General features: G+C 38.0%; 3 protein-coding genes across 4 annotated transcripts in view; 1 reads left to right on the plus strand and 2 right to left on the minus strand.

Annotated features, from left to right (window-relative positions):
- Positions 1 to 19438, minus strand: part of rab11fip4a (RAB11 family interacting protein 4 (class II) a) — a 59178-nt gene extending 39740 nt beyond the window's left edge. The window contains exons 1-3 of the mRNA XM_079832908.1: positions 19156 to 19438; positions 12111 to 12198; positions 7120 to 7205 (exon numbers count right to left, since the gene is read on the minus strand). Coding sequence (XP_079689034.1) covers positions 7120 to 7205; positions 12111 to 12198; positions 19156 to 19308 — 327 coding nt within the window. The 5' untranslated portion in view covers positions 19309 to 19438. The remainder of the gene's footprint in view (positions 1 to 7119; positions 7206 to 12110; positions 12199 to 19155) is intronic.
- The window catches only part of dus1l (dihydrouridine synthase 1-like), a 658813-nt gene that overhangs the window by 514290 nt on the left and 117649 nt on the right, over positions 1 to 26874 (plus strand). The gene's annotated exons all lie outside the window — the stretch shown is intronic.
- On the minus strand, positions 22473 to 26867 carry coil (coilin p80). Its single transcript, XM_079825033.1, has 7 exons — positions 26523 to 26867; positions 25376 to 26426; positions 24054 to 24143; positions 23805 to 23852; positions 23658 to 23727; positions 23440 to 23528; positions 22473 to 22701 (listed from the first exon to the last, which is right to left on the minus strand). Exons 1-7 carry the CDS (start codon positions 26771 to 26773, stop codon positions 22642 to 22644), a joined length of 1659 nt encoding a protein of 552 aa, XP_079681159.1. The 5' UTR covers positions 26774 to 26867; the 3' UTR covers positions 22473 to 22641.

A 26874-nucleotide genomic window follows, 5' to 3' on the forward strand; every position in this document is an offset into this window, starting at 1 on the left:
ACCATAAGTTTTAAAAATATTACTGTTGTTGTGTCACGAAATGTCGCTTTAACAGGTTTTTTTTGACGAGAATGTGGTTATTTAGACCTCAAATATGTGACTCATATATAAACATAGCACCTGTTTTACAATGTGTTTAAAAACTTTCGCAGATGTGAGCTCCAGGCCGCCAGTGGCCGTTCAGCCCTCATGTACGCATGAGAAAAGCTTCATCTCGGCCAGCCATTTGAGAATTTGCCGCTGGCTCTTACTGTATGTAGATAGTGGTTAAACATGAGATAATTCATTTGGGGTATATAAAATGGGCAATCCTTGGTCTTATTAATCCATTACTTGTTCCAGAGCAAACGGATTTGGGTTAAGGGGAAAATTAAGTGTGATAACTTTATATTTAACGTTAGGCTTTTTCTCTTAAATCCTGTAGGGCTGCTTTGTACGTTTGACTGCATTGTTTGCATGTGTTTATTTCTCTTTTGTTGTTGATTTAAATATTTGTGAATTAAATATTTTATATAAATAATATGCCATATTTGGTATTGAGAAAGGGTCCGTCAGTGATTGTAATTTCGACTTCAATGACAGTTACATTATTACACCACTAGATGGTGGCAAAGACTGTGGCTGCCTTGAAATGTGTCCTCCGAAGGCAGCATTTTCCAGATTTCGGACGCAGCCTGTCTTTATGAGTGACTGGTTGTAAACAAGAAAGTTGTTTTAGGGTTGTCTTTGGAAATCTTTAAAAATGACAAACCGCTTTCCTCAGCGGAAATTCAGACTGATTTTTTATAATGGATATTATGGACATCGACCTGATGAATGAATACTATATCAGATGCAGGTAATACACTCGTTTAGTCAATCTCTCTCTCTCATATACCATAATATTCTACTCTACAAAATACAATAAGCTTCAATGAAGCAATTCAACGTTCCTTTGTGATATATTGCTCATATATATCACTGGTGTGCAGTGGTGTTTTAAAATGAGGAGGCAAAGTCCTCACATTTATATATTTATAGCTATGACCAATATCACACGAGTAGCAGTGCAATATGGCTGTATATCAGCATGGCTGTGATTCGGCCATAGGCTGAGTGCTTAGGTAATCACCATATAGGTATATAGCCATATCGAGTGTGTGTTATTGCGTTGAATACAACAGCTCGACGGCACAACGGAGTAAATAAACAGCAAACAACAACGGAGTGTCTTTAAAAACACTCTTTTGTGCAGAACTACTTCCTTCCGCCACAGATTAAAAATCTCAAATTGGCAGTTTGACAGTTGAGCCTCCTTTACTAATTCTACTTTAAGGTTTAAAGTCACATTTTGTAATATTTGCAATGTTTAATTTTTGTAATATCAATTATTTACTCATGTTTTTTTTTTTTAGGAGACATGCCTCCCTTGCCTACTTGAAGGAAACGCTCCTGATATTTAGAACTGTACATTTCTGCAATATTAACATTACTTTGACAGTCTCCTCTGACAACAGATAACTCTAAATTGAAATGTTAAAACACATTTTCTGTATAAAAAAAAAAGCTGCTTTAAAGCTACATGTATTGTTAAAAACACTACACAAAGGAATGTGAATTTAATTGAATCAAGGTTTTCACAATCATATTAGGCAGCACAACTGTTTTCAACATTGATAATAATAAGAAATGTTTTTTTAAGCAGCAAATCATCATATTAGACTGATTTCTGAAGGATCATGTTACACTGAAAACTGGAGTAATGCTAAAAATTCAGCGTTGCATCACAGGAATAAATTACATTTTAAACTAGAAAGTAAAGTTTGTCGGGACAAACTTTTATGTTGGCTTGACAACTTAGCCTTTAAAAACAAGCTTTTAGCATGTTTTATCATGTTGCTAGCATGTTTTAACGCTGCATGTTTTAACATTTTGCTAACATGCTTTAGCACATTGCTAGCATGATCCTAGCATGTTTTAGTATGGTACTATGGTACTTTTAATGCATTGTTACATGATCCTAGCATGTTTTAACATACTAACATGTTTTAGCACAATAAAGTCCAAATTGAAAGCCCATCAATGTATAATCCATTATTTACCATCTCTGTTGTACACAGGTGTATACATAGGATGTGTCTCAATCAGCTCCCTAGTTCAGTAGTCAGGGCACTGATCAGGGAGTCAGCCATTTTATGGTCTGTCTCAATCGCAGAATCCTTCCAGTGCAATGAAACGTTCGCTCCCTAAAAAGTCCCACAATGCACCGTAAAACCCAGGGTGCATCGATGCTCACTATATTCCCTTAATGTAAGTTCTGAAGCACGAAACTTAAATCACGTGAGCCAACTCACTACACATAACAACCGATAATGCGATCTATGTTTTAAAAAATAGAAACCATTATTTTACTATATTTCAGGATAAACATATATCATTAGACAGTTAATGAACACAATCTAGCTAACATTTAAAGTATTTATCATAATGTACTTTAAGTAACATGTGATGTCAGAAAGATATCAGCTCTGCTGTTGTTCAAATATACCAGTAGTGATGTTGTACAATAAGGAAATAGAGTCATCTGTGTCCCAATGTGTAGTGAGCCAATGTCCTTTACTGTCCTTACAAGTGCCCAAATTCCTGTACACGAGAATTGATGAATACTGCAGAGAGACAGAGCATTTTTCTGCTCTGTCCACTGCTGAATCTTTCTGCCTCGATGACAGCCAATGACATTCAGTGTAGACTTTCTGAATTACCAGCAGTAAACTCTGTCTATTCAGCTTAGTCAAACCAAAGATTCACTCTCTTTAGTAATATACTTCTAACAGTAATATAAAATCTGACAAGACAATGAGTACAAGCAAACATAGATATTACAGGCAGGGGAGTTTTATAGAATGATCTTAATAATATCTCTAGAAAAAGGAGCACACAAAGGACAAGAAAATCAACACATGCTCTTCTAGCCTGCCTCTCTCCCTCTCTCTCTCTCTCTCTCTCTCTCTCTCTCTGTGGTTATCCATCAGTGTAATCAATGTGACAGGCTCATTAGTGCTCTGACTCAACTATCATTCAGCAGCAGTCACTCAGAAGAAACATCTCTGAGTTCAAACTCCAAATTACGATTGATCTGTACCGAGCACAATACACACATGTACACGCATATACACAGATGAACCCAGACAAATCACAGCTCCACATCCACAGCTAAAATATGAGCTTTGGGTTTGAATGTTGTCAACAGGAACTGTTTTGTTTAAGTGTGATTTTGCAGACATTGCACCTTTTTGTCATTTTGTTATTATAAGGGTCACATTAAAAGTGCCTTGGCAACAGTGCCTTTTTTTTTTCTTTCTTTCTTTTTTTTTAAATGCCTAGTGCCTGATTTTCATTCTTAAATTATAAAAAAAAAATATTTGTAAAATTAAGATAATCTACACAAAGTGTGAAATCGACACATCACTTCAAAATCTACTGTGTTAAAATGAATTAATACATGTTTACACAAATTACAACTGTGGTTTATTTTTTATTACAACAGTGTCATTTTCACCCCAAACGACATTTTTTCCACTAATTGTCTTATCAAACTTTAGTGTACTTAGTTAACAAAGAGAAAAAAAGTGTCAGTGAAGGATATAGTATTCACATAAGTAGTATTAACAGACCAAGTAAGCCATTAACTGTTCTCAAGAAGGTCCTGTACACGAGATGTAATATGCTTGGTCAATCTGATCAACTGTCTGTAACCTTAATCTCTAAAACATGCTGTCTGTGTCCTGGGAACACATATACATCCATACAATGAAACACACACAGAGAAGACTTTGATTCACCAGTGTGAATGGCACAATATTAGTGAGAAGCGCATGCTGGTCCAATTAGAAAATATGTTCATGACATGGAAGTAATCGTGCAATTTACAGATAATCTTTCTTATGGTGTCAGTTTAATCATTAGAGAAAATTTACATTTCAATGTTTTTTGTTTGTTTGTTTTTGGAAAGGGGGGGGGGGGCTCAGAGAGAGAGAGAGAGAGAGAGAGAGAGAGAGAGAGAGAGAGAGAGAGAGAGAGAGAGAGGTGCTCTGCAGAAGATCAATGCAAAGCTTCAGTCCAGTGTTCATTTGAAGTGCTAATAGAACCGTTTGCAGCAGAACACAGAAAAAGCAAAGAGCAGTGCAGTAGATGATACAGACTTCATTTGCACATCCTCAGACGACAGCCATCTCACAATTTAAAAAAACTAACTAAAACAAACCTGTCGTGCAGGAGGTATCATGGAAATATTCCTAAAACCTGTACCACCCTTTTTCCATTTGAATGGAAACAGAAAACATTTCCTGTAACTGTTGGAAAAATGTTAGTTCGCTTTTGCAGCAGCTGGATTTTCAAGAGAGCAAATGAGCAGGTTTAAATTATTCTGAAATTAATAATTTACTAAGACATGCTGCTCAGACTGTGAACGGCTCAAACAGGCACTTGTTTTAGCAACATAATTAGCCACAGTCTTCTAGAATGATTCATATTTCTCTCCTTTTCCCTTCATATTTCTCAACATTTTCATCTGGGTATTACTATGTAATTAGTGTCTTAAAATGAATAACAATATGGTTACGAAGCTCATCATTACATTAGTGTGATTTTTCAGACTGTGGAGGAGGTCTGTTCACTGCTGAAGCTGCAGTGTTTAATATCCACAGGGACACCATGATCTAGCTTCACTCTGAAGTGCATTGTCTGACTGATAAAACACTCCAAATTATCCATGCATTACTGTAATAATGAATAAGCTATTTATTTAGATTACAACTGGGTGATGAACTATACGAATGGTTAGACCAGTATGACATGTACTAAATCTGGATAACGCCTTTTTTTTTAACCTAAATGAAAAACACTAATCCTTGCGCGTCACGTGCATATATAAAATTATATCCAAAGTGTTGCTGTATTTGTTATTAAAGCTGCTTCAATCATTGTTTTGAGCTAAATGCATCTCATATCTTTCCAAACACTGCCATCTAGTGATGCTGCCAACACTGTTGCAATAACCTGCTCCATTCTAATATTAGAAACAGCTCTTATGCTTACTGTGATGTTGTAGTACTAACTGTATTGACTGATAAGACTGTAGAGAGAAAATCTATAAATTGAGTAATAACAGTGTTACGTCTTATGTGTGTTTGTTGTGTTTCTGAGTGTGTCTGTTGCAGGAAAAGGTGTTGCCTGCACTCAAGCCAGCAGAGATTCTGATTGGTCTGTTTCTTATTGGTCTATTTCTGGTTCTGGTGAAAATGACCACCCCAAACTATGGAGGCCGAATGTGTGCCATTTGTTTTGCTCTGTCTGGGTTTCTGCTTTGATTTTGTGTACTTTGTAAAACTTGCTTTTGTTTAGTTCGATTTACAATACTTTTTGTTTTCAGTTATATTGTGTACATATTATTTGTAAATACTCTTGTTTAAGGGAAGTAGGGAGTGTGACGCCATTTCTTTTGTATGTATCGTTTGAACTATGTTCTGGGTTAAGGGAGTTAGGGAATCTAGAGGGTACTAAAATGTGTTATTTCTGTTTGTTATTTTGGTCTTGTCCACCTTTAAATGTAATCCCTTTGTTTCTGGTTTTCACAATTTTTTATTAATAAATCTATTTTTGTTGAATCTGTACCTTTGCGTAAGCACACGTTCATTTATGTTGCGTCTGGCCCTATACGGTCGTAACAACAGGTTTTAAAAAATAGGGGTTGCCAAATTTACACATTTACCTCAACAAATGTATAATTAAAAAAAAAAGTGTAAATAGCAAATAACCCTCCATTCTGCTAAATATAAAACAGCTGTAAAACAGAAAACAGGCACTGTTTATTTAAAACCCCATAAATATCTGGATGCATGAATGGGCTTGTTTATTAAGCTTTTATATCAAAGTCCAAGAAACTACACCCAACAGCTTTTATGAATGAAAACAATATAGATACTTTGATTATGAAGTATTTCACACTAACACCTTAACTTTGGTCAAAATTGTGAGGACTTTGATATGTCCGAATGGTACACTTACAGTTTACAGTTACAGTTTTGATATTTATAATTCAGGGGGGTTGAGACTCTCTAGAATGCCCCACGGAGGTGTTTAATTAATATTTAGAGAAGAAGTAAAAGAGTAAGACTACATCTTACATGCAAATATCGGGTAAAAGTTTTTTTTTTCCCTTTAACATTTGATTACATTAGCATATACAGATTAACCCACAGCCAAAAGACATGCATCCCAATTTTGATATCATGAGGTCTTTAATAGCTCTAAGAAAAACAAAGTGTGTAACTATTTGCATGATAATACATATAAATGTCTTTGTTTACAGTATGTGTCTATGGATGTCAGGAATCCCCTTCACTCTAGCTGTTTGACTGACAGCTCCATTGAGTCATATACAGCATGTAGACAGCAGCCATTTAAACGTCCCGTGTCAGGTTATGTTTTACAAGGCTTAAACGGTAACTCAAGCAGCAGCCTGTGAAACAGTGGCAGTATGGATTGCTGTGTATGTGTGACTGAGAGCTGACATGCTGGGGGTGTGTTTTGGCTCCACTTACTCTCATCCATCAAGTTTACACAAGCTGAGCACTGAATCTGTACTAGTGAGGCAGAAGTAAGGAAGGTCATTCCTTGTTATATCAGAGAACAATGCCTCTCCCCGTTAAGTGTCCTAATGCGTCTAGACACAGTGCCAACAGAAGTGCTTACAGTTTCTGGTTTGCTGTTTGGGTTGACTGCCTCAATATGGTGCAAATGAACACAATAAGATAATACACAATACCAGTTAGGCACAAAAACCCATTCTTCCATCTTATCCATGTGCTTACGCATTCACAGAAGAACCTTTAAACCATATGATCATCTCTATAGACAACTTTTAGAATTTTAGTAGTTTGGTGACCCTATTGATACAGTCAATGGCCACTAATCCAATGGGGTGCAATTAGGTGCATGTTCACAATGACAAATAAACAGTCTTTTCAGTTGAACGGACCCAGTGTCTTGATTTTGGGGGGGGCCAACAGTCTAATTGGGCATTACATGTGGTGAAGAAAAAAAAACATCAAGTAGCCAAACACTTAGAAATCTGCCTACCTGATAGTAGTAGCCATTGTCTGTCTGGTATGGCTGTGCTCCAATGTTGGGGGTCCCAAGTGCAGTTTTCAAAATCTCTTCACAGCCTGAATCACAAAAAACAAAAAAACATTAGTCCTGTGAAAACACATCTCATTTAGCACAAATAAGCAGCCGTGGCTTGTCTGTATGGGCAGGTGGGGCATAGCCCCACCACAATATTCATCCAAACATAGACCTCTCTATACACCGAATTAATAATAAATTGTAAATGTGTTCCGAATTCTGCAACAAATATTTTTCGGATTTTCTAGACTTTTTAAGTTGTGAAGTAAGCAGGATATATTACAATGAAGCACATGGATTCGACAGGCATGTATTATGATAATAGGTAGGGGAGCTTGTCTCTGCGCCCTCCCTAGCTCTACAGTGCCCCACAAATTTCCAATGTAAATTGTGACGAGCGTCCCGAGCCTCCCTCAGCGTCGCCCAGGGAACGGAGCGGCCACACCTGCACCCGCTCATCACGGGCTGAGCGGTCACACCTGCAGATCATCAAGCACCCGCTTCATAAGCGTGACAGACGAGCAGAGAGGTGAGAGATGTCTCCACAAGACTCAGCTAACCTTATCCTCTGCTATTCCCCACAGAAAGCAGCGTGTGACCGCCAGCCCACTTCACGGAAGGAGAGCACGGACCCACACTGCACCGCACCGCACTAGGAGGACTGAAGAAGAGACACCGAGCACCCACTGCCTGCACTTTATCCTGTTTCTTTGCACTACCACCTCAAATAAAATCCACCCTTCGGGGAACTCACCTGCATCCTCGTGTCGTGTGCTTCTTCACCCCGTCACAAAATCTGTGGTGAAAAATGGAACTACACCATGCTCTTATAGAGAGCCATTGGGGCAGATTTCTGGCTGCCCCACTTTTTTTCACGTGACCTCCCATAAACCTCGCTCCAGGCCAAGACAATATCAGTCCGCTTCAGCTATGTGTCTGCATCAGGTCAGTAACTAGTTGGCATGTCTGTTATGTGGAGTATAAAGTATAAATCCTTTATTCCACATCATGCTCATGTGAATAGCCCTTACATACAGTAGTTCTGTTGTGTTTGTTTTAAGTTTGTTCTGAGAATAGACATGACTTTCCTCACTGGAATTCCTACACAACTTGCAAAATTCTAAAACAACATTCGGACGCAATAAATACTACATTAAGGCAATTCTAAGATGGTATTCTTTGCGTTAGTCGTGTGTACTAGAATGTCAAACATTATTAGAGCGCCACCGTCAGGCTGAATAACGCAACCAATGACATTAAAATTCTGCCCAAAGTGAGTCTGTGTTCAGCAATTAGAATATAAAGCTTACAAAATGTTAATCATAAACCAGTGTTAATTTCGTTGATGAATAATTTGTCATAATTTTCGTCAACAACCTTTTTTCACTGACGAAAACAAGACGATAACTAAATAAAAACTAGCGTTGGATGACAAAAACTATGAAGATTTTGATTTGATTTAAACGTGCTGATCTAACCGCTGGAAAACACTGGAAAACACTCTACAGGCTCACACATCCCCTATACAGCGCTCCAGAGCGGCTCACAATCAATAAACAGCGTACATTTATGCCAGGCAATTGTTTATGAACTAATGCTGATGAATAATGACAATATTTACTTTACGATGTTTATATAGTAATATATTTTAGACGGTTGTAACAACGCATATTTTTTCTCCTGAACTTCAATGAGCTCCTGCTGCAACTGCAATTGAGGCACAGACATTTCAAAATAAGAGTCTGTATCTGTATATAAAAAATAGTCGATCGACCTACTGCACCAATTAATCAAATTGATTTTCAAAAACTAGCCCAATCACGTTTCCCAAGGTTCCCATTCACTTACATTTTATATTTTGAAGTGAATGGGAATAAAACGTTTTGGTTACCAACATTCTTAAAAATTATCTTCTTTTACGTTCCATAAAAGAAAGAAAGTCATACAAGTTTGGAATGACCTGAGGGTGAGTAAATCATTTTTGATCAAACTTTAAGTCTAATTTCGAATGTGCTTTATGAAAGTACATAATGTGCCAATTGATTAAGTTTGCATCACCACAATAACTACATTAGTTTAGAAGTATTTCCAAGTATCCATTATACTTTTCATTAGAGATGTACATTGACTAATTCAAGAAATGTGGCTCTCACTTACTAGACACTGCAGCCATTGTACTGTGTGTATAAATCAGCTTCTGTCACTATTTCAGATACCTATTTGACGACATCTTGTGTCTTCTCTCAAACCAGGCTTGAATTATTGAACTATACACACTGTAAAATATAGGCCTCCTTTGCTTCACTTACAAGAGCCAGAAAAAAAAATGTCAATATCCACATTTTGATAAAAACTGAAAGTTCAACATAAGATATTTTGTTGGAAAGGAGAATTGTTCTCTGAAATATATGGCTATATTGTTGCTCACACACACCCAAACAGACAAACCCATCTGCAGAAATACAACAGGCTAAGTAAAATGGCATAAATAAATAATGTACTGAGAGCTACAGCGCAGGGCAGCCCAGGACTTGACTTCATTTATAGTCACATAACATGAAGTGCAGTGAAGGCTCTGTGCTCTGTGGGACATCTCAAGTGGGCCACGGCTCGACTTGGCTCCGGGAATATCCCAAATGGGAACATATTGTGGGCAATACATAAATCTATAAAGCTGTACACAATAGGCCTGTTTTAGCAAATCCCAAAGACAGACCAATGGCGAAGCAGTGGTACAATTTTTTAAGTACACCATACACAACAGCAGAATATCCTATGGGACGTCAAAAGGACAAACATAGATTGGATTCGTAGACATGGTGTGCGTGCTGGGGATCAGGGATTGGGGGATTCATTAGAGAAAGAGTGAGTGGGAAGACCACTGGGGCTCATTAAACACTCTGGGACAAAGTCTTTCGGCCTAGAGCCCTTTGCCTGCTTACTTCTCCCTCTTCAGACGCTTCCACAGAGCGCTGGCACAGAGACGTTGTACCCGGGTCCCCATGCCTGCCTGTGGCCTGCCTATTCAGCTGGCAGATCTGGGCTTTATTAGTCTGCCAAGCAGCGCAAGTCTCCCTGCCTGACAAATGTAACCCTGTTTACTGTGCACTAAATGACAGTGAAATAGGGAAAAGCGAGTGTGCCCAACCAGACAAGGCAATAAGTGTCCTAAAACAGCTATAAATAATGTGAAATTAGATTGCTCAACCTTGACTACACAGTAACTGTGTCCATGAAACCCTAAAAAATTATCCCATAGCGATGCTTGACACTATAATCAGGAATAACATCCCCCTTTCTTTTAACTGAGAAGCACAACCCACGCTAACAAGTGAATCGCTATGCTGTCATTATATGGGAAAATATTTCAATCTGATAAACCTTAATTAAAGGCACACCCAGAGATGCTCGTAAATGTATTGTTCAAATGTGGTTATTTTCAATTAAGCAGACCATGAGTGTTCAGCATCGAAGCAGAGATCTTTAATCAGATTGTGCTCACTCAGGCTATTCATTATCCCTTGCAATTCTAGACACAGAAGTGAATGTAGAATGCTAAAAAGACAGAGCTGGAGTGCACCTTTATCGATCTTCAGATTCTTTAGAGGAATTGTTCAATAAAATGAAGTGATAATACTAGTCTGGAGATAAAATTGCACTTATTTCTGGAACGATGCACAACTTGGTCTTTTTAATTCAGGGGAAACACGGGCAGTCTCTGTCTAAGGGAACCCGGGGTCTAGCACTCAGTTTTAGTTTGGCTAATTTTGTGCCGAACCTAACAGCTGTATGTGACAGAACAGAAGAGATGTGCTCTTTATGCCACAGTATGAACATTTAGGGCTGAATTTAGGAAGCTATTAGACTGGGTAAACCCAGCCTGATCTGCCAGCGATTTGATTTCGCGCTGCAACTCAGTCTGGAAACCTGTACATTAATTTCTACTGATTCTGTTACACTTTTGCGGGAACCAATCACAGACTGGCTTATACACCTGGCGCGCTATTGGCGGGTTTAACACGATGACGGATAGAGAAGTGATGGGTCGTTGCCCGTTGATCACGCCTCTTGTGGTCTGATTGGTTGAAGGACTTTCCAATTGCGTACAGAGTCATTTAATTTATGCTCGTTTATCACGCCTCTTGCGCAGTAGAAAATACAGAGCAGACTCTCCAGACCAATGTTCAATCTTAAATTGAGCTTGGTCTGGGGATAGCCAGACAAGGCAGCTTTTGCATGCATAAAAATAATTTTCATAATCAGTATTTTTGTCTTGCTTTCCAATAAAAATAACAAAAATAAGATACATTTACATGAGAAAAGAACATTTCTATTGCATTATTTAATTATTAAACCTTTTTCATTATGGTAAAGCAGGGATTCAAAAAAGTGTTTTGATGGCTGAACCCCTTTTACCTAAAATATTAATTTGAGTACTCCCGTAGATTTTAAGTTAATATTTCAATAATGTAATATGACATTTAATTTAATTTTATATTCAATAATTGAATATAGCATAACATGCAGGTATGTTATTAAATATGTTTAGTGTGTTATTTTGATTGTTTTGTATTTTCAAATGTTTTTATATTTTATTTATTTGTATCTATTTGTTTTAATGTTAAATTTTTATGATTTAATTAATTATTAACTTCCAAACAAACCGCTAACAGAATCCCGCATGAATCCTGGGGTAAGCAATGAAATTAATGAAATTAACTTTTTGTATTCTTATTTTACACAGTTTTGATTCTCAAATAAATGTATCTAGTTTTGAGGATGTTTTGATATTTTTACTGGAAACCGAGACTGAATAAGAAGATCATTTTTGCAGTGGAGCTCTTTATTTCATGATTTGATGTTTTCAGAATCCCTTTGATCTAATGAGAACAGATTAGTCAACGGCATGGGCATGAAATACTGCTCGAGGGGAACCGTCCTCTTACCTTTGATTGCAAACACTCCATGACAGAAATCTTTGAAGTTAATTCTGCCATGAGCATTGGGATCCAGGTACTTGGCAAACTTCTTCACCTGAAAAAAAAAAGAGGACAGTCGTGAGAACAGTAACCACAAAGTCACCTTAATGAGGAGGGCGATCAGATGTTTAGGATGGTACCTCACTATAAATAAATAAATAAATAGGAAGATGTGTGTATTATCAGTGGTCAGCTTCACCTCCCACAGATGATGCAGTAGAACAGCTGCTGTCAGGATGTGTCGTCTCCCACTGTCAGCAAGTCTTTGTGATGGACAGCTGTCCAAGAGAAATAGACTGATCCTGACATTCTGCTGACACGTGACACGACTTGCTTACTCAACTCATACGATTTGCCTTCAACACCTTGGTCAAGCATAGCTGTATCTTTTAAACCATGTTTTTCTGATAACAGCGAATACTGTACTGCTTTTGCATGGCTTAGAAGACTTCTCGGTTATGTTTAAGTCTCAAATATTCTTGTCTATCATTCTCTACCGATAACAAACAGACCGTTGTTAACATAGAGTTTGTTTAAAACTATCAAATGAATGTGAAAAGCATAGCTCAGATAATTTGGTCTTGGTAGAATTTGATGAGAAATGTTCATAGCAAGTTAGATGAGATTACTAAGGTATTTTTTCTCTATAGAAAATCTTTATTGTCACATCTATAAAAAAAAAAATTAGACATTAAGGTTTGTTTGTTTGTTTAAAATTTAACACCATGCCAGCTACCTTGGTTGGAGATCTCATTAGTAATTTTTCCTTCCTAAGGGAAAGTTGCCCTTAAGGGCTGCCAGACTTGTTCGAGTTTATGAGAAAACATTCCATGGTAACTCAGAAACCATCATAACTGTGATTCACACCTCACACACCGCTCCTTGACAACGTCACTCCTTTCTAAATATATTCACTTCTAAGAGGAGGAGAAGTGTTCTTGACAGCCTCTCAGGCTTGCAGCGCTCCCCTTATAACCTGCTAAGACGATTCACCACACTGCCACGGAAATAGAGGTGTTTAGTTCAATAACTCTAAGAGAGAGCTGAAACACGGCGGCCATTAAAGCAGGTGATGTGATGCATCTGTGATGGTGCATGCACACAGAGGAGCACACATGGGCTAAATAAATCACTTGCCCCAAATTTCTCCTCTACTTCAGCTCAGGCAGAGAGAAAGTAATTCAGAGAGGCCTACAGAAAAACGCAATTCACAAGTACACTACCATTCAAAACCAAAAAATTAAGAAATGTATACTTTTATTCAGCATGGGATGCATTAAATCGAACAAAAAGTGAAAATGTTCAAAAGAGTTCTGCTTTGAAATAAATGCTGTTCTTTTGAACTCTATATTAATTCAAAAATTCTGCATTACGGTTTCCATAAAAAATATTAAGCAGCACAACTGTTTTCAACATCAAAATGGATCATGTGACACTGAAAACAATTTAAACTATGTTGGAATAGAAAACTTTAAATTGTAATAATATTTCACAATATTACTGTTTTTACTGTATTTGTGATCAAATGAAGGCAGCCTTGGTGAACATAAGAGACTTTGTTCAAAACCAATTTAACAAAACCCATAAAACTTTTGAACAGTAGTGTATATTAAATCTAACATACAGACCTCATACTGTATGTTAAACATCCAAGTAAAGTTGCACATCAATGGATGTAGAGAAACATGGGCGCGATTAGCATGCATTTAATTTACTATTTTCACTAAATCAGAATAATAAGGTGGACAGGTGAGGTGTGCACTGAGACTGTGCTGCTGTAGCCAAATGCATCACCTTTACCAGTGTCCTCCATTGCCCAAAAGGAAGCACAATGTTTATTAGGGACAAGGAGTGACAAACTAACTGCTTTGTTTGATATTTTTCCCCCTTTATTTAAATTAAAGGTGCTAAAAAACGTCCAGATTGTCCCTGATCGAGTTTAAGCCAACATGCATGAAAAGTTTGGTGCAGCAAATGCATCACATGGATAGCTCGCTCCAAAAATAAAACGTTGTCATCACTCACCCTCATGTTGTTGCAAAGCCATAAGACTTTCATTCATCTCCGAAACACGAATTAATATATTTTTAAATGCATGCATGTATATTTTATAAATATAATTTTTTCTGTCCCTCCATCCAAAGTCCGTTACAGCAACATTCACACTTCAAACATTCATAAAGACATTCATATGAATTTAGCAGTTTAATCCAATATTTCTAAAGAAACACGATTACTTTATACAGTATGATCAACATATTTAAATTAGGCTTTTATACACATATAAAGACTTGGATTACAATTATGATGCCTTTATGAATTTTTGGAAGCGTGAATGTTTTAGGGGAATGAGAGGGAAATCTCTCTTTTGAAAATCAAAATCATCTTAATTTGTGTTCCGAAAAGATGAACGAAAGACTTATGGGTTTGTAATAACATGAGGGTGAGTAATTAATGACAGAATTTTAATTTTTGAGTGAACCCTTTAAAGATGTTCTTTGGAGCAGTTTACATCACTAAAACTGGTTACATCAGCAAAAATAAAAGATTCACACCACGTCCGAGAATAGCTGCAGGCTCATTACTAACTCTTTGTTTCTTTGAACTCACTGAGCACATCAAAACAAGAGTCAAACTTCATCCTCGCAGTCAGCATACGTGATGAGTTAAGCACCATTTTTGTTTTCGGTTCTCCATTCTGTTACATTTTAGCCATGAGAGGTCATACAACATCAATGAGCTCAGTCAGATGCTGTTGACCCTCACATCTTGTCTTGACTGTGTGTTCTATCAGGGTCCCTGTGAAGTAGTGCTGTTGTTAATGAGCGTTGTGTCAAGGGCTCAGTGCTAGCAACCGCTCTTCAAGGCCACCACAGTGCAGCCCGTGGGAGGGGAAGGAGAGCAGAGGCACACATGTTCACCACACGTTCTTCTCTGAAACATCCTCGTGCTCTTCATGCATACCAATCACGGCAACCTCATACAGCATCAGGAAACTGACTGGAGGAGGAGACGGAGAAGGGGAGGGGAGCGATGAGAGGGAGGAATAAGGAATGAAGGTGAAGCCTAGATGAAGAAAAAGGTCACCTGAAAGAGGCATCAGAGAAAAGGGGAAGGGTATGAGATAATAGGAAAGGAAAACGGAAAGAGGTGTGGATAGAAGGTGATAACATTCTAAATGGTTTAAGAACAAATGTAATTAATGGATTACAGAAAAGAAATGGAGGATGGATTGGTGAGAAGATCTGCCAGGACTTAGAGACGGTCATCACAAACATTCAAGCTGCTATCATGACTGTTCCTCACAACTGTGACTCAGAATCTGTGAACTAGTGCCATGTGGAGAGACCAGTCATCTGTGACTGTATCTCACACTCACATTCTCATGCTGTTACATCACTTCCTTCTGCACAAAGCACCGAACTGTATCACTGCAAATGGCACAACATGGCACAAAAACCATTTGCTTCTGACTAATGACAAGCACTACTTTATAGCCATTTTGTTCTCTGTGTTTATTACAGGATTTTTCTTTCTGCTTTAATAGTATCCTAGACAAAGGGAAAAATAACCATAACAAAAATGAAAAGTAACAGAGTAATATGTAACAAAAAAAATAACACAAATATAATAACATTTTAGTTATTATAACACTGTACTGTTCAAAAGTTTGGGGTCATTAAAACATTATTTAAAAGAATTAAGGCCAAATTGATTTTTAAAAAATGTTACAAAAGATTTATACTTCAAATAAATGCTGTAATTTTGAACTTTCTATTCATAAAAGATTCCTGAAGAAGATGTATCACGGTTTCCACAAAAAATATTTAAGCAGCTCAACTATTTTCAACATTGATAATAATAATAAATGTTTATGAGTATAACATCATCATATTAGACTGATTTCTGAAGGATCGTGTATCACTGAAGACATTGAAGAGTAATTAAGCTGAAAAATGAAAGTACACTCTAAAAATGCTGGGTTAAAAATAACCCAAGTTGGGTTGAAAATGGACTAACCCAGCAATTGGGTTGTTTTAACCCAGCATTTTGGGTTGTTTTAACCCAGCGGTTGGGTTAAATGTTTGCTTAAAACAACCCAATAGCTGGGTTAGTCCATTTTCAACCCAACTTGGGTTATTTTTAACCCAGCATAATCCACCATCATATTATTATTTTAATTATTAATCTAATAAAAATTATTATTTAAAAAAAATTCTGATGTACTGGTGTGTATTTTAAAAACAATAGTGTACAGCAAAAAACAGAAACAGAAAAATAACATACAAAAAAAAACAAATATCATATACATAACATAGAAGACACAACATATCTACAGAATGTTTAATTTTTCATCTGAGATATTGTAATTTCCATAGTTCCCCATTATAATTTACACCTCATTCAGAGGGGATTACATACAGCAAAACATTGCGAGTATGTCCTGTGCAGCAGTAATGATTTGTGTTTTGGTTTGCTTCTGTACTAAAGGTTTAGAAGGATGACTCTTACTTAGGACAAGTCTTTCCCCTTTGTGCCCAGATCAAATTAACCCATCTGTCACCACTGCTCATTCCAGCATACTGCTCATATGTTTAGCAAGCAAAACAGTTGCACGACCTAATAATACTGTGAGTGACAACTATTTGCGCTGGCCTGGGGTATTTTCTGAAATCAAATGAGATGATCCGAGTGCTTAATGATCACATTAATAATCCAAAATGACTGGGATAAGAGAGCCTAAAGAACACAAATAATACATCTGAATCCCTAATAACCTAGATAAGCATGTTCAATATATGAACCTGTGGTCAAATAAGCAGTGCACAACATCAAGATTTCCTAAAAGAGAGATTTCAGCAAACCGAGGCAGGTTGCTCATTCCGTTTTCATTACTGCCGTCCACTGAGACCATAGAGACTCATTTTAAATGTCAAAGAGCCTTGAGGCACCACAATTCATTATGGATTAAATTGAATGTTTAAAGGAAGCCAATTAAACATCTTAATCAGCTGAATAAAACAGAAAAAATGGTTGCGCATGGTTGAGCAGCACACAGAGCAGAAAAAAAAACGGACTATAATTTGTGTCGTGTAAAGAAAATACTTTTGCGGTCAACCAAAAGCGCCAAAACTCAAACTACAATCTCAAGATGTCGCCGATAATTCCAGCCAGATCCGAAACAACCTGCATGTCCTTATCTTAAACACCACCCTGCATTTACTGAAATGAAAGGCCTTTTCAGCATCATCAGAGTGTTAAACATGATTGCCATGGTGACAGTAAAGAAAAAGAGTGTTTTTATAGTCGTTATTTCTGCTGCTCGCATTGTGCCTTCATAATGACACGAGAAAGCAAATCCAGAGTCCAGCTTCTCTAATTCATTTAAAACAAAGCACGATGAGTGACTAAACTGACAAACACAGTGTGGCCCAATTGGGCAGAATAATAGGCATCTGTAAATAAGAAAAAGATAATGAGGATTAGCCAAAGCACCTGTGATTCCCATTATGCTGTTTGTTTTGGTGGTCACGCTCTAAATACAGGCAGTTCTCCAGAGCAGATAAGCTGAACTGACAGATCAACCAAACGATCATGTTTTAAATAAATCCGTATGAAAGTCAGTCCGGTTATCATGTTGCCCATTTAAAATACATCTACTTTATCCATAAAAATGTTCACTTGCTCTATTTTGTTAAGAGTGCAACATAATTCTGAATGACAGTGTGAACATCAATTTCAACCAAATACACAAACTCAGCTCAACTGATATATTCAGCAGCAGCAATACTCGCACAGGGCAGTGGATATTGACTGGTCACTCCGAGGAGACATGCTCTCCATTAGACCGATTTCTAGACAAAAGCATTTATTGGCAGGTCTTCAAGAAGCACACATTGAGCTACCGAAGCCAGAAATGCAAGGTCAAGATCTACAATTAAGAAAGCCAGTACTGCTCATTGCTTGAGACAATAATTATTATGATAGCTTAATATAAATAAGATTTTCAATATGTAGTGTTCAGTGTATCCTGTATGATGTTTAAGCCAAGTATCACAATGTCTTCAGTACAACTAATGGGGAAAACCATCAAGTTATTTGTCTCTTTTCTTACCAAATAATACCAACCTTTATCAATCTTAATATTTCTACATTATCTGACATGCTGGAATGGCATTCAGCAATGATATGAATGCTCCATGGCCTTGTTTACACAAGTGCATGATCTCATTTTGTAGCATAACAGAACTGCAATGTTAGATTTTCCATTAAATGATTGTCTCAATTGAATAATAAACTGAATGAATTCTAATTCTATGAATTTTACATTCAATATTTAAGGGATACAAATTCTGTCATCATTTACTCAATTCTCATGTCAATCCAAACTTCTATGAATTTCTTTCGTCTTTTCGTCGAAAATCGTCTTTTATGTTTTAAAGAAGAAAGAAATTCATACACGTTTGGAACATGAGGTGGGCAAGTAAATTAAGACAATTTTCATTTTTAGGTGAACTATCCCTTTAAGGACATTTTTTTTATTTATTTCAAGTCAACATATTTGAAGTCAACTATCCATTTAGATAACAATTTTTGCCATTTTAACTGGCTATTGTGGAATTTATATTGTTAAGAATACCTGGTTCCTGTAATATTTTTTTCTGTTATATCGGCAAAAACAAACATGAACTGTTGAATCTGTAAGGGATGGCTGATGACATCACAGTTGATGAAGGAGACTGAGGAGACAGTTGTCTTGGTTACTTGGCGGAAGTGCAATGATTTAACTGCCAGTCGCCTCAATAAAACTACCACAGCGCCATAAACGTCCAGCACAAATTATAGAAAATAAAATATGTGAATAAGCCAACCTGTTTGCACAAAATTGGTGAAAGTGATTCACTGAAATATTCCGTAAGGTGTAAGGTACAAAAGTGCACTGCAGTATTAAATGACAAACATTCCCGAGTCAAGGAAATGAGTGAATGATTAAGCAAAGACAGGTTCTTACTTCATCTCCTTGGCCGAACTGTAGACCGAGGTCCACGAAGTGCTCAATCCGAATATATCCGTCTGCGTCCTCGTCGCACACGTCGAAGACTTCTTTGAGCTTTTTCAGGAATACCAGCAGCTGTTCTTGGTCGGGGAAGACATTCCCGTCCATTGTTATGATGATGCGCTGTTAAATGCCTTTAGACAGACTGGGATGCTGCGAGTGCGCTCGCCATCATCTCAGCTCGCGCGGAGCCTCACTCAGCGCTCTGACATCATCAGCAGCAGCATCACTTCAGTTCAGTTGGAAGGAACCATCTGCGCCTGCGGAGGGGTCGCGCGCACCTGCTCCGACCGGGATTGAGACAGAGCGTCACCTATGAATGATGCGGGTGTCTTTAGCTCGCGTTGATTGGTTCACGCAGTTGACATAAAATTAATTGACATCGTTTTTCAAAGCAGTTTCAAAACAGATACAGTAGCCTAGTAGATTATCATAACCATAAACTATATGTTCCTGTTCTCTTGTTCAGTTCATAATTTTCTTCTTCTTACCATTATCATGTAGGCTTTTATACTATACTTGGCCTGGCCATTTTTGTACTTAAGTAATGTATATCTGATGCAACCAACTGGGATTCTTGAATATTTTAGATTTGAGATATTTTATCCTATTCAATACTTGTTTCAGTTCATTCCACGGACATTCCGACTTGTATTTTTAATATCCAGACTGTATGTTAGTATTGTTTTCTCTATAAATTGTCATAGCATATTATGAAATATGAATAGAAGAGAGAAGGAAAAGAGGGAGGAGAAGAAGTAGTAGATGTAAGTGTAAACGCACCTCCTTATGCAACCTACAACCTATATAGAACATCAACACAGTTATAACCCAGTCGTCGCGTTGTGCTGAAAATTATTAGTATAATATTACAGGACGCATATTTAAAATTTAGCACATACCAACTAGAGCATACTTCGAATCATTTAAACTCACTCCTGCTGTACATCTCAATTGTTGGCTGTTATCCACAGCTGTTCAAGCATTTCTACTTGTTGGTTTACTTCCGTAGATCAACAAACTATAGATTATATGTTGACTGTGGGATGCTTTTGTAGAACTTTTCAGCCTCTTGCGGCGTTGAGAAGAGATGGACATTGCCGTTGCATAGCACTCAAAGCTTGCAAAGGTTATGCTGAAATCCACGGAAAATGTTGATATCAACAAACAATTTCATGACTGGATTAAATCCCCGACGAATTCGTACCCTCTCCGCTGAGAGATCCTGCGCAAAGGATAGCTTGACCCGGTCATGCGTGCTGTCTCGCCTCCTTGATTCTTGTTAAACAAATTCCTTCTCCTGAAACTTTAAGAAGTGGATGAGTTTTGGTTGGGCTTTCCAGATGCTAGTGTGCGATGAACCCGTTCTAGGGTGAATTAATTGTCTGGACTTAGTCCAAACCATTGTGTCAACATCTAGTTTATAAATTCAAAGAGAGTTTTCTCGGCGCCCTCTCTAATACCATAGAGCCGGAGGTTTTTCCTTCTGCCCAGGTTCTCCAAGTCCGTCTTCGATTCGAGATATATAGGCTACGATTAGTTTGATGGCTGAGCTGAGTGTGGCCTGTGTTTTTTTTTCAAGCGTCATTTCTGTATCATGTATGCGCCTTCAGCCTCCTCAATACACACTGCATTAGAAGAAACATCTCGTTTTACTTCCAACACTTTGCTTTTCAACATGGCCATTGAGTTCGCCATATCAGTCAGACGGGTATCAATGTTGCCCAACTTCGCTCCAATCTCTGCTCGAAATGATTTCAGTTTGTTTAAAACTTCGGAAAAGCTATCCATGTGGTCACTCGTGAACTTAAAGTTGTTTTTACGCTGGTCTTGCGTGCTCGAGTTAAGATGTCACACTGTTTAGTTGCTGGAGTTTTTGACATATCAAAGCTGATGGTTTACTCAAAGATTAGCAGTATATATAAGGGGTTTTTATATTAAATTGTGCATGGTTTGTCTGTACATGATTTGGAAAGGCACACACACTTGTCTATATAAGGTCCCAAAGTTAACAGTGCATGTCAGAGCACAAACCAAGCCATGACGTCCAAGGAATTGTCTGTAGACCTGTGAGACAGGATTGTATCGAGGCACAGATCTGGGGAAGGGTAGAGGAAAAAATGCTGCAGCACTGAAGGTCCCAAAGAGCACAGTGGCCTCAGTCTTCCATAAATGGAAGAACATTGGTTGGGGGACACCCGATGGTCACTCAGACAGAGCTCCAGCTTTTCTCTAGAGAGGAGAACCTTCCAGAAGAACAACCATCTCTGCAGAACACCAATCAGGCCTGTATGGTAGAGTGGCCAGACAGAAGCCACTCCTCAGTAAAAGGCACATGACAGCCCACCTGGAGTTTGCCAAAAGGCACCTGAAGGACTCTCAGACCATGAGAAACAAAATTATCTGGTCTGATGAAACAAAGATTGAACTCTTTGGCCTGAATGGCAAGCATCATGTCTGGAGGAAACCAGGCACCGCTCATCACCTGGCCAACACCATCCCTACAGTGAAGCATGGTGGTGGCAGCACAAGGGTGTTTTTCCAGCGGCAGGAACTGAAAGACTAGTCAGAATCGAGGGAAAGATGAAGCAGCAATGTACAGAGACATCCTTAAAGAAAACCTGCTCCAGAGCGCTCTGGACATCAGACTTGGGCGAAGGTTCATCTTCCAACAGTACAACGACCCTAAGCACACAGCCAAGATAACAAAGGAGTGGCTACAGGACAACTCTGTGAATGTCCTTGAGTGGCCCAGCCAGAGCCCAGACTTGAACACAATTGAACAGCTCTGGAGAGATCTGAAAATGGCTGTGCACCGACGCTCCCCCATCCAACCTGATGGAGCTTGAGAGATCCTGCAAAGAAGAATGGGAGGAACTGCCCAAAAATAGGTGAGCCAAGCTTGTAGCATCATACTCAAAAAGACTTGAGGCTGTAATTGGTGCTAAAGGTGCTTCAACAAAGCATGGAGCAAAGGCTCTGAATACTTATTTACATGTTTGTTTGTTTTGTAATAAATTTGAAAAGATTTCAAACTAACTTTCACATTGTCATTACGGGGTATTGTGTAGAATTTTGAGTAAAATTACGCATTTAATCAATTTTGGAATAAGGCTGTAACAAAACAAAATGTGGAAAAAGTGAAGCGCTGTGAATACTTTCCAGACGCACTGTAACATGCTATTTGTACAAAAAAGAAATTCTCAATACCACAGTAGTTAGTCTTTGCCAAGAGGTTGGCTATTTGTACTCACTGTATAAATAGACACTGCCAATACTACCATATTTATTTAAAAAAGAAAGTATTTATTTAACTGACATCAAGAATAAAATAAAAAGTTAATACAGTTTTATGAGAACGAGCGGTTTCAACAAAACAGCATTAAAATAAAAAATGTTATCCATATAGATGTGGCTCAGGCTGCATGTTTTCTCTGACCATCATCCGACATTTTCCACAATGAGCCGGGGCTCCAGAAGAGAATCCCAGCGCTCAGTCAGCTGCAGTAAAGACATCAAAGACAGGCTTGTTTTAGCCTACCACAGCATACACACTTGTACAAAGAACTGCCCTTATTCACTTCAACAATTAAAAGGGATAATCAGAAAGCAACAATTGTGTGGGATTGGGGGATGGGGTTACAATCCAAACTACAAAAGAGGGTTTAGAGCTTTGCCGAACAGCGTTCGCATTACCCACTGTCAGGACATATACAGCACATGTTAAACATGGAGTATGCACTTTTATGTTCCTTTGTGTTCAAATGTGTTTCCCCAGCAAGTGTAGTAACTATGATCCTAAATCTGAATTCACCAAATGACATGAGCTTGAGAACTAATTAGTTGTGGTGCTAATTAGTCACTCTTCATGCTACAAGCTTTTTTTCTTCTTCATATGACTACCACTGGCCATCTTGCTGATATCTAAAACATCTCCCCACCAACAAAGAAGGTAACAGCAAAAAGTCAATTTAATTACAAATTACATTGTAATTACAAACGATGGTGGAAAAAAAAAATGATGAAGTGGTTATAAAGTTTACATGTAATACACATTCACCTAATGACGTAGTGACCTAGTATGCTAGATCAGTTCATATGCATTTATAATACATAAAACCTTTTTAATATATAGATAAATATTTCCCTGAATTCTGGTCAATTCAATGTACCAGCCATACTAAAATTCACTAGAGGTGGTTGTGAACTTAATGTAACATTTAAAAGAGCATTCAGTACCTGTGATCCGTGTGTGACAGCATACTCTACTATCTCTGATCCATCAGCGTTCTGATATACCAGGTCAAACTTGCCAGGTTCAGCTGGAGCTAAAAGACACACAACAAAATAAAATATTGCTGCAGTGCAATACAGCACGTAATAAAGCAGCCGCCAAGCTCCAGGTGTCAGATTTATATAACTGAAACAGTGGCAATAAAAAAAAATGTTGGTTATACCTTGAGGTTGAGAGAACAGTTCAAGCTCCATCACTTTTGTTTGAGGATTGAATCCAATGATCTTCCCTTCCTAAATAACAACAGCAACGACTGATTTGTAATGTGCACATAACACAATTTACATTACAGAAGTGTAAAATGGCTTACTTTATAGTCAGACACCTCTGGTGTGTAGTTCTCGGTCAGCTCCAAAAGCTATGAGACAGGAAAGAACAACCAACGAGTTTCAAAATGCATCTTCTCCATGGAAAACTGATAACAGACAACTGGCATGTGATCACTGAAACTAGGAAGTATTATACTAGCAACTGAGCATAAATAATAATTTATAATATATATCATGTATACTATATGATATTAAGCGTTTCTATAATAATTCATGAAATCACATTGTACCTTAAAAGCAATTTTTTGACCCACTGCAGGAGGAGCTGCCAGCAAGGGTAAAGTTGCGTAGTCTCGTTTGGGAGCTGGTTCAGGTGGGTTCTACAACAACACACAACATGAACAGTATGGTTAGTGATTGAAGTTCTCAAAAATTAAAAAATAAATAACATTAGGGATGCACGCTATATCGGCGGCCAACATATCGGTTTCGGCCAATACATATGTTCATCTTTAATATGTTATCTTTATTGGCCCAATAATAGAATTTGTCCGATATATTAAAGGCGATAAATAATGGATTATTTCCTTCAGCTGAGACACTTCAGATGTGCACTGTTCACCATGATGGTTTTGAATTGCTTTAAATATGATTGGAATCACTTCAAAAAAGGAAAATACAGTTAAGTGCAACATATGCAGCACAAGTCTGTCATATAGGCTACATAAGATTATACTGAGAACATTATAATTGTGCTTGTGCATGGCTTTTAAGAGTGAGACTTTAGTTTTTGTAATCAGACTATTATATTAAAAAAAATATATATTAAGATTTATCGGCCAATATATCGTTTTTCAAATATAAAGAATTATCGGTATCGGACAAAATTTTCATAATTGGTGCATCTCTAATAAACACAATAAATAATACATACCATTAATACAGTTAAAGAACTATTATATGAAAGTGTTGTCCAGGTCTGGACGTATGACAGAAATTGTGAAAATTATTATGTTTATTTTCAAACCTTTACAAACAATCAGATCTCTAACCTAGTCAACCAAGTGACTCCCTAAATAAAAAGCTACATTTTAACACTTTATATTAAATGTGTTGTATTTAGTGTTACTGAGAAAATCTAGCTTATGTACAAAAAAATAAATAAAACACTGATTAACATTAAATAATGACATAAGAATTATATAATAGTTATAAATATTAAGAAATATTTCAAATAAAATTCTATGGCTTGGTTTCAGATTAAGCCAGGATTAGGCCTTAGTTCAATTAGGACATTTTAGTAGCTTTAAAACATGTCTTAAAAAATTGGTGTGCATCTTGAGACAAAACAAGACATATTTTAAGTGAAAGTGCATATGTCGGTGCAAGCTGCTTTCAGTTAAACCAGCTCAAACATGCATTTTAGTCTGGGACTAACTTAAACCTGGTCTGTGAAACTGGGCCTATGATTTTTCCCACAGATCCCTGGTTGAAAACCCTAGATTTTGTGGTTTAGTGGAGAATTTGTAAGCAGCCTTATACTTTAGTTATTTTGCAAAAATTAGGTAAAAGTCACTTCTTCTAATGAATCACATCTTTACATTTATCTCACCTGTAGAATAAAACTTTCATTAGTCAGGGAATCGTTCTTCTTCTGCCGCTCGCCATTTTCATAGCTGAAAGGGGAGTCTTGCTTCCATGGTGTTCCCTTGGCCCTACCAAAACCTCCTCTCCCACTGCCTCGATTTGCACCTCGACCTCTGCCTCTCTCCTGACCTCTAGTGTTTCCTTTGTCTCTGCCTGCTGCCTCACTAACGCCGGGGCTCAAACCGGCAATTTTCAATCCCAATCCATGTAGGTTTGGTTTTTTAATCACAAGCTCTATTTCACTGGCATCAGAGTCTGAGCTCTCTGCCTTATCCTGGGGCTTTGTAGACACAGAAGACGAGACCGACTGAACTGAACTTTGAGTGGTTGAGGAGGGTTGACTTGCAGCTTGTGATTTCTTGGCAACAGGTTTGACTTGGCTGGGTGATGACGATGAGGAGGAAGAATCTGTGGAGCTCTCTCTACGTTGAGGTGTCCGTAGTGGAAGCTTCGAGTTTGTGCTGGATGGTTTAGGTGTAACAGGAAGTGGCTGTACAGGGACGCCGCTCTTGAGTTTATTAACGTCACCCGAAGATGATGAATCTGATGATGTGCTTTCTTTCCGCGCAGCCACAGCAGGCTTTTTGGTTGCACCATTCTGCTTGGGTTTAGGTTTTGGTGGAGGGGCCTTTTTGTGAGATTCATCCTCACTGCTATCTGAAGAATTTGATGTCGATTTGTGATTCTTGGTAGTTGTTTTTTCACTGGTGGCGACAGCAGAAGTGCATTTCCGGTTGTTTTTCGTAGAGGAGGGGGTTGCAATGTTCTTTTGAGGGGTGGCAGGTTTGGCAGCTGACTCTTTCGCCTGTTTTTTCTTCTTTTTCTTCTTCTTTTTGCCACCCTCTGCTGGTGCAGAGCAATTGCTACGAGCATCTTCATGCTTCTTTTTTTTACTTAGACCTTCACAGATCTGCGTCTCATCCTCTCTCACTCTTTTCTTGGTCTCTGAGATTTGTGCTTCAGAGTTCTGGTAAGCCTCAGCCCCATTAACATTAACAGGACTGGATACCTTTACCCTGTCAATAGGGATGATGCATAAACACTTATCAACATATAAAAGCTTAAAACAAGCCACAAACTTCCACCATAATATTATACAATACAGCTCTTACCTTATACTGTCATTATCACGTACTATATATATACTTTCTGAGGAAGGCAGGTAGCAATCCTCAATAAACAAGTCTAAAATAGTCTTACGGCTGTAGCCAAACTTTTCCTTTATAATGCTGGAAAGATCTGCGATAACTCGGCATTTATTCAAGTCCACCAGCAACCAACACATCCGACACTCGGGTGTCGCGGGAGGAGGGTAATCAAAGTACAATCTAACCCTGGCAGAATTGAGACTGGAGGTGGCCATGCCTGAGCGGTATTGTCAGAATCAATGAGGACGATGGAAGCGCTCACTGTTTTAAACGAGGGCTTCGGTCACGCTGTCACACACTCTTCTGCCCTCCACCG

The sequence above is a fragment of the Gobio gobio genome (genome assembly GCF_949357685.1).
Source record: "Gobio gobio genome assembly, chromosome: 1".
In the NCBI taxonomy this organism is placed as follows: domain Eukaryota; kingdom Metazoa; phylum Chordata; class Actinopteri; order Cypriniformes; family Gobionidae; genus Gobio; species Gobio gobio.

Bases quoted from the DNA above. Each gene is read 5' to 3' on its own strand.
- coil (XM_079825033.1), bottom strand. From the start codon at position 26,773: ATGGCCACCTCCAGTCTCAATTCTGCCAGGGTTAGATTGTACTTTGAT. The intron at 26,427-26,522 runs GTAAGAGCTGTA...CCCTATTGACAG, and splicing joins CGTGATAATGACAGTATAAG to GGTAAAGGTATCCAGTCCTG. The intron at 23,529-23,657 runs GTATAACCAACA...TGTGTCTTTTAG, and splicing joins ACTGTTCTCTCAACCTCAAG to CTCCAGCTGAACCTGGCAAG.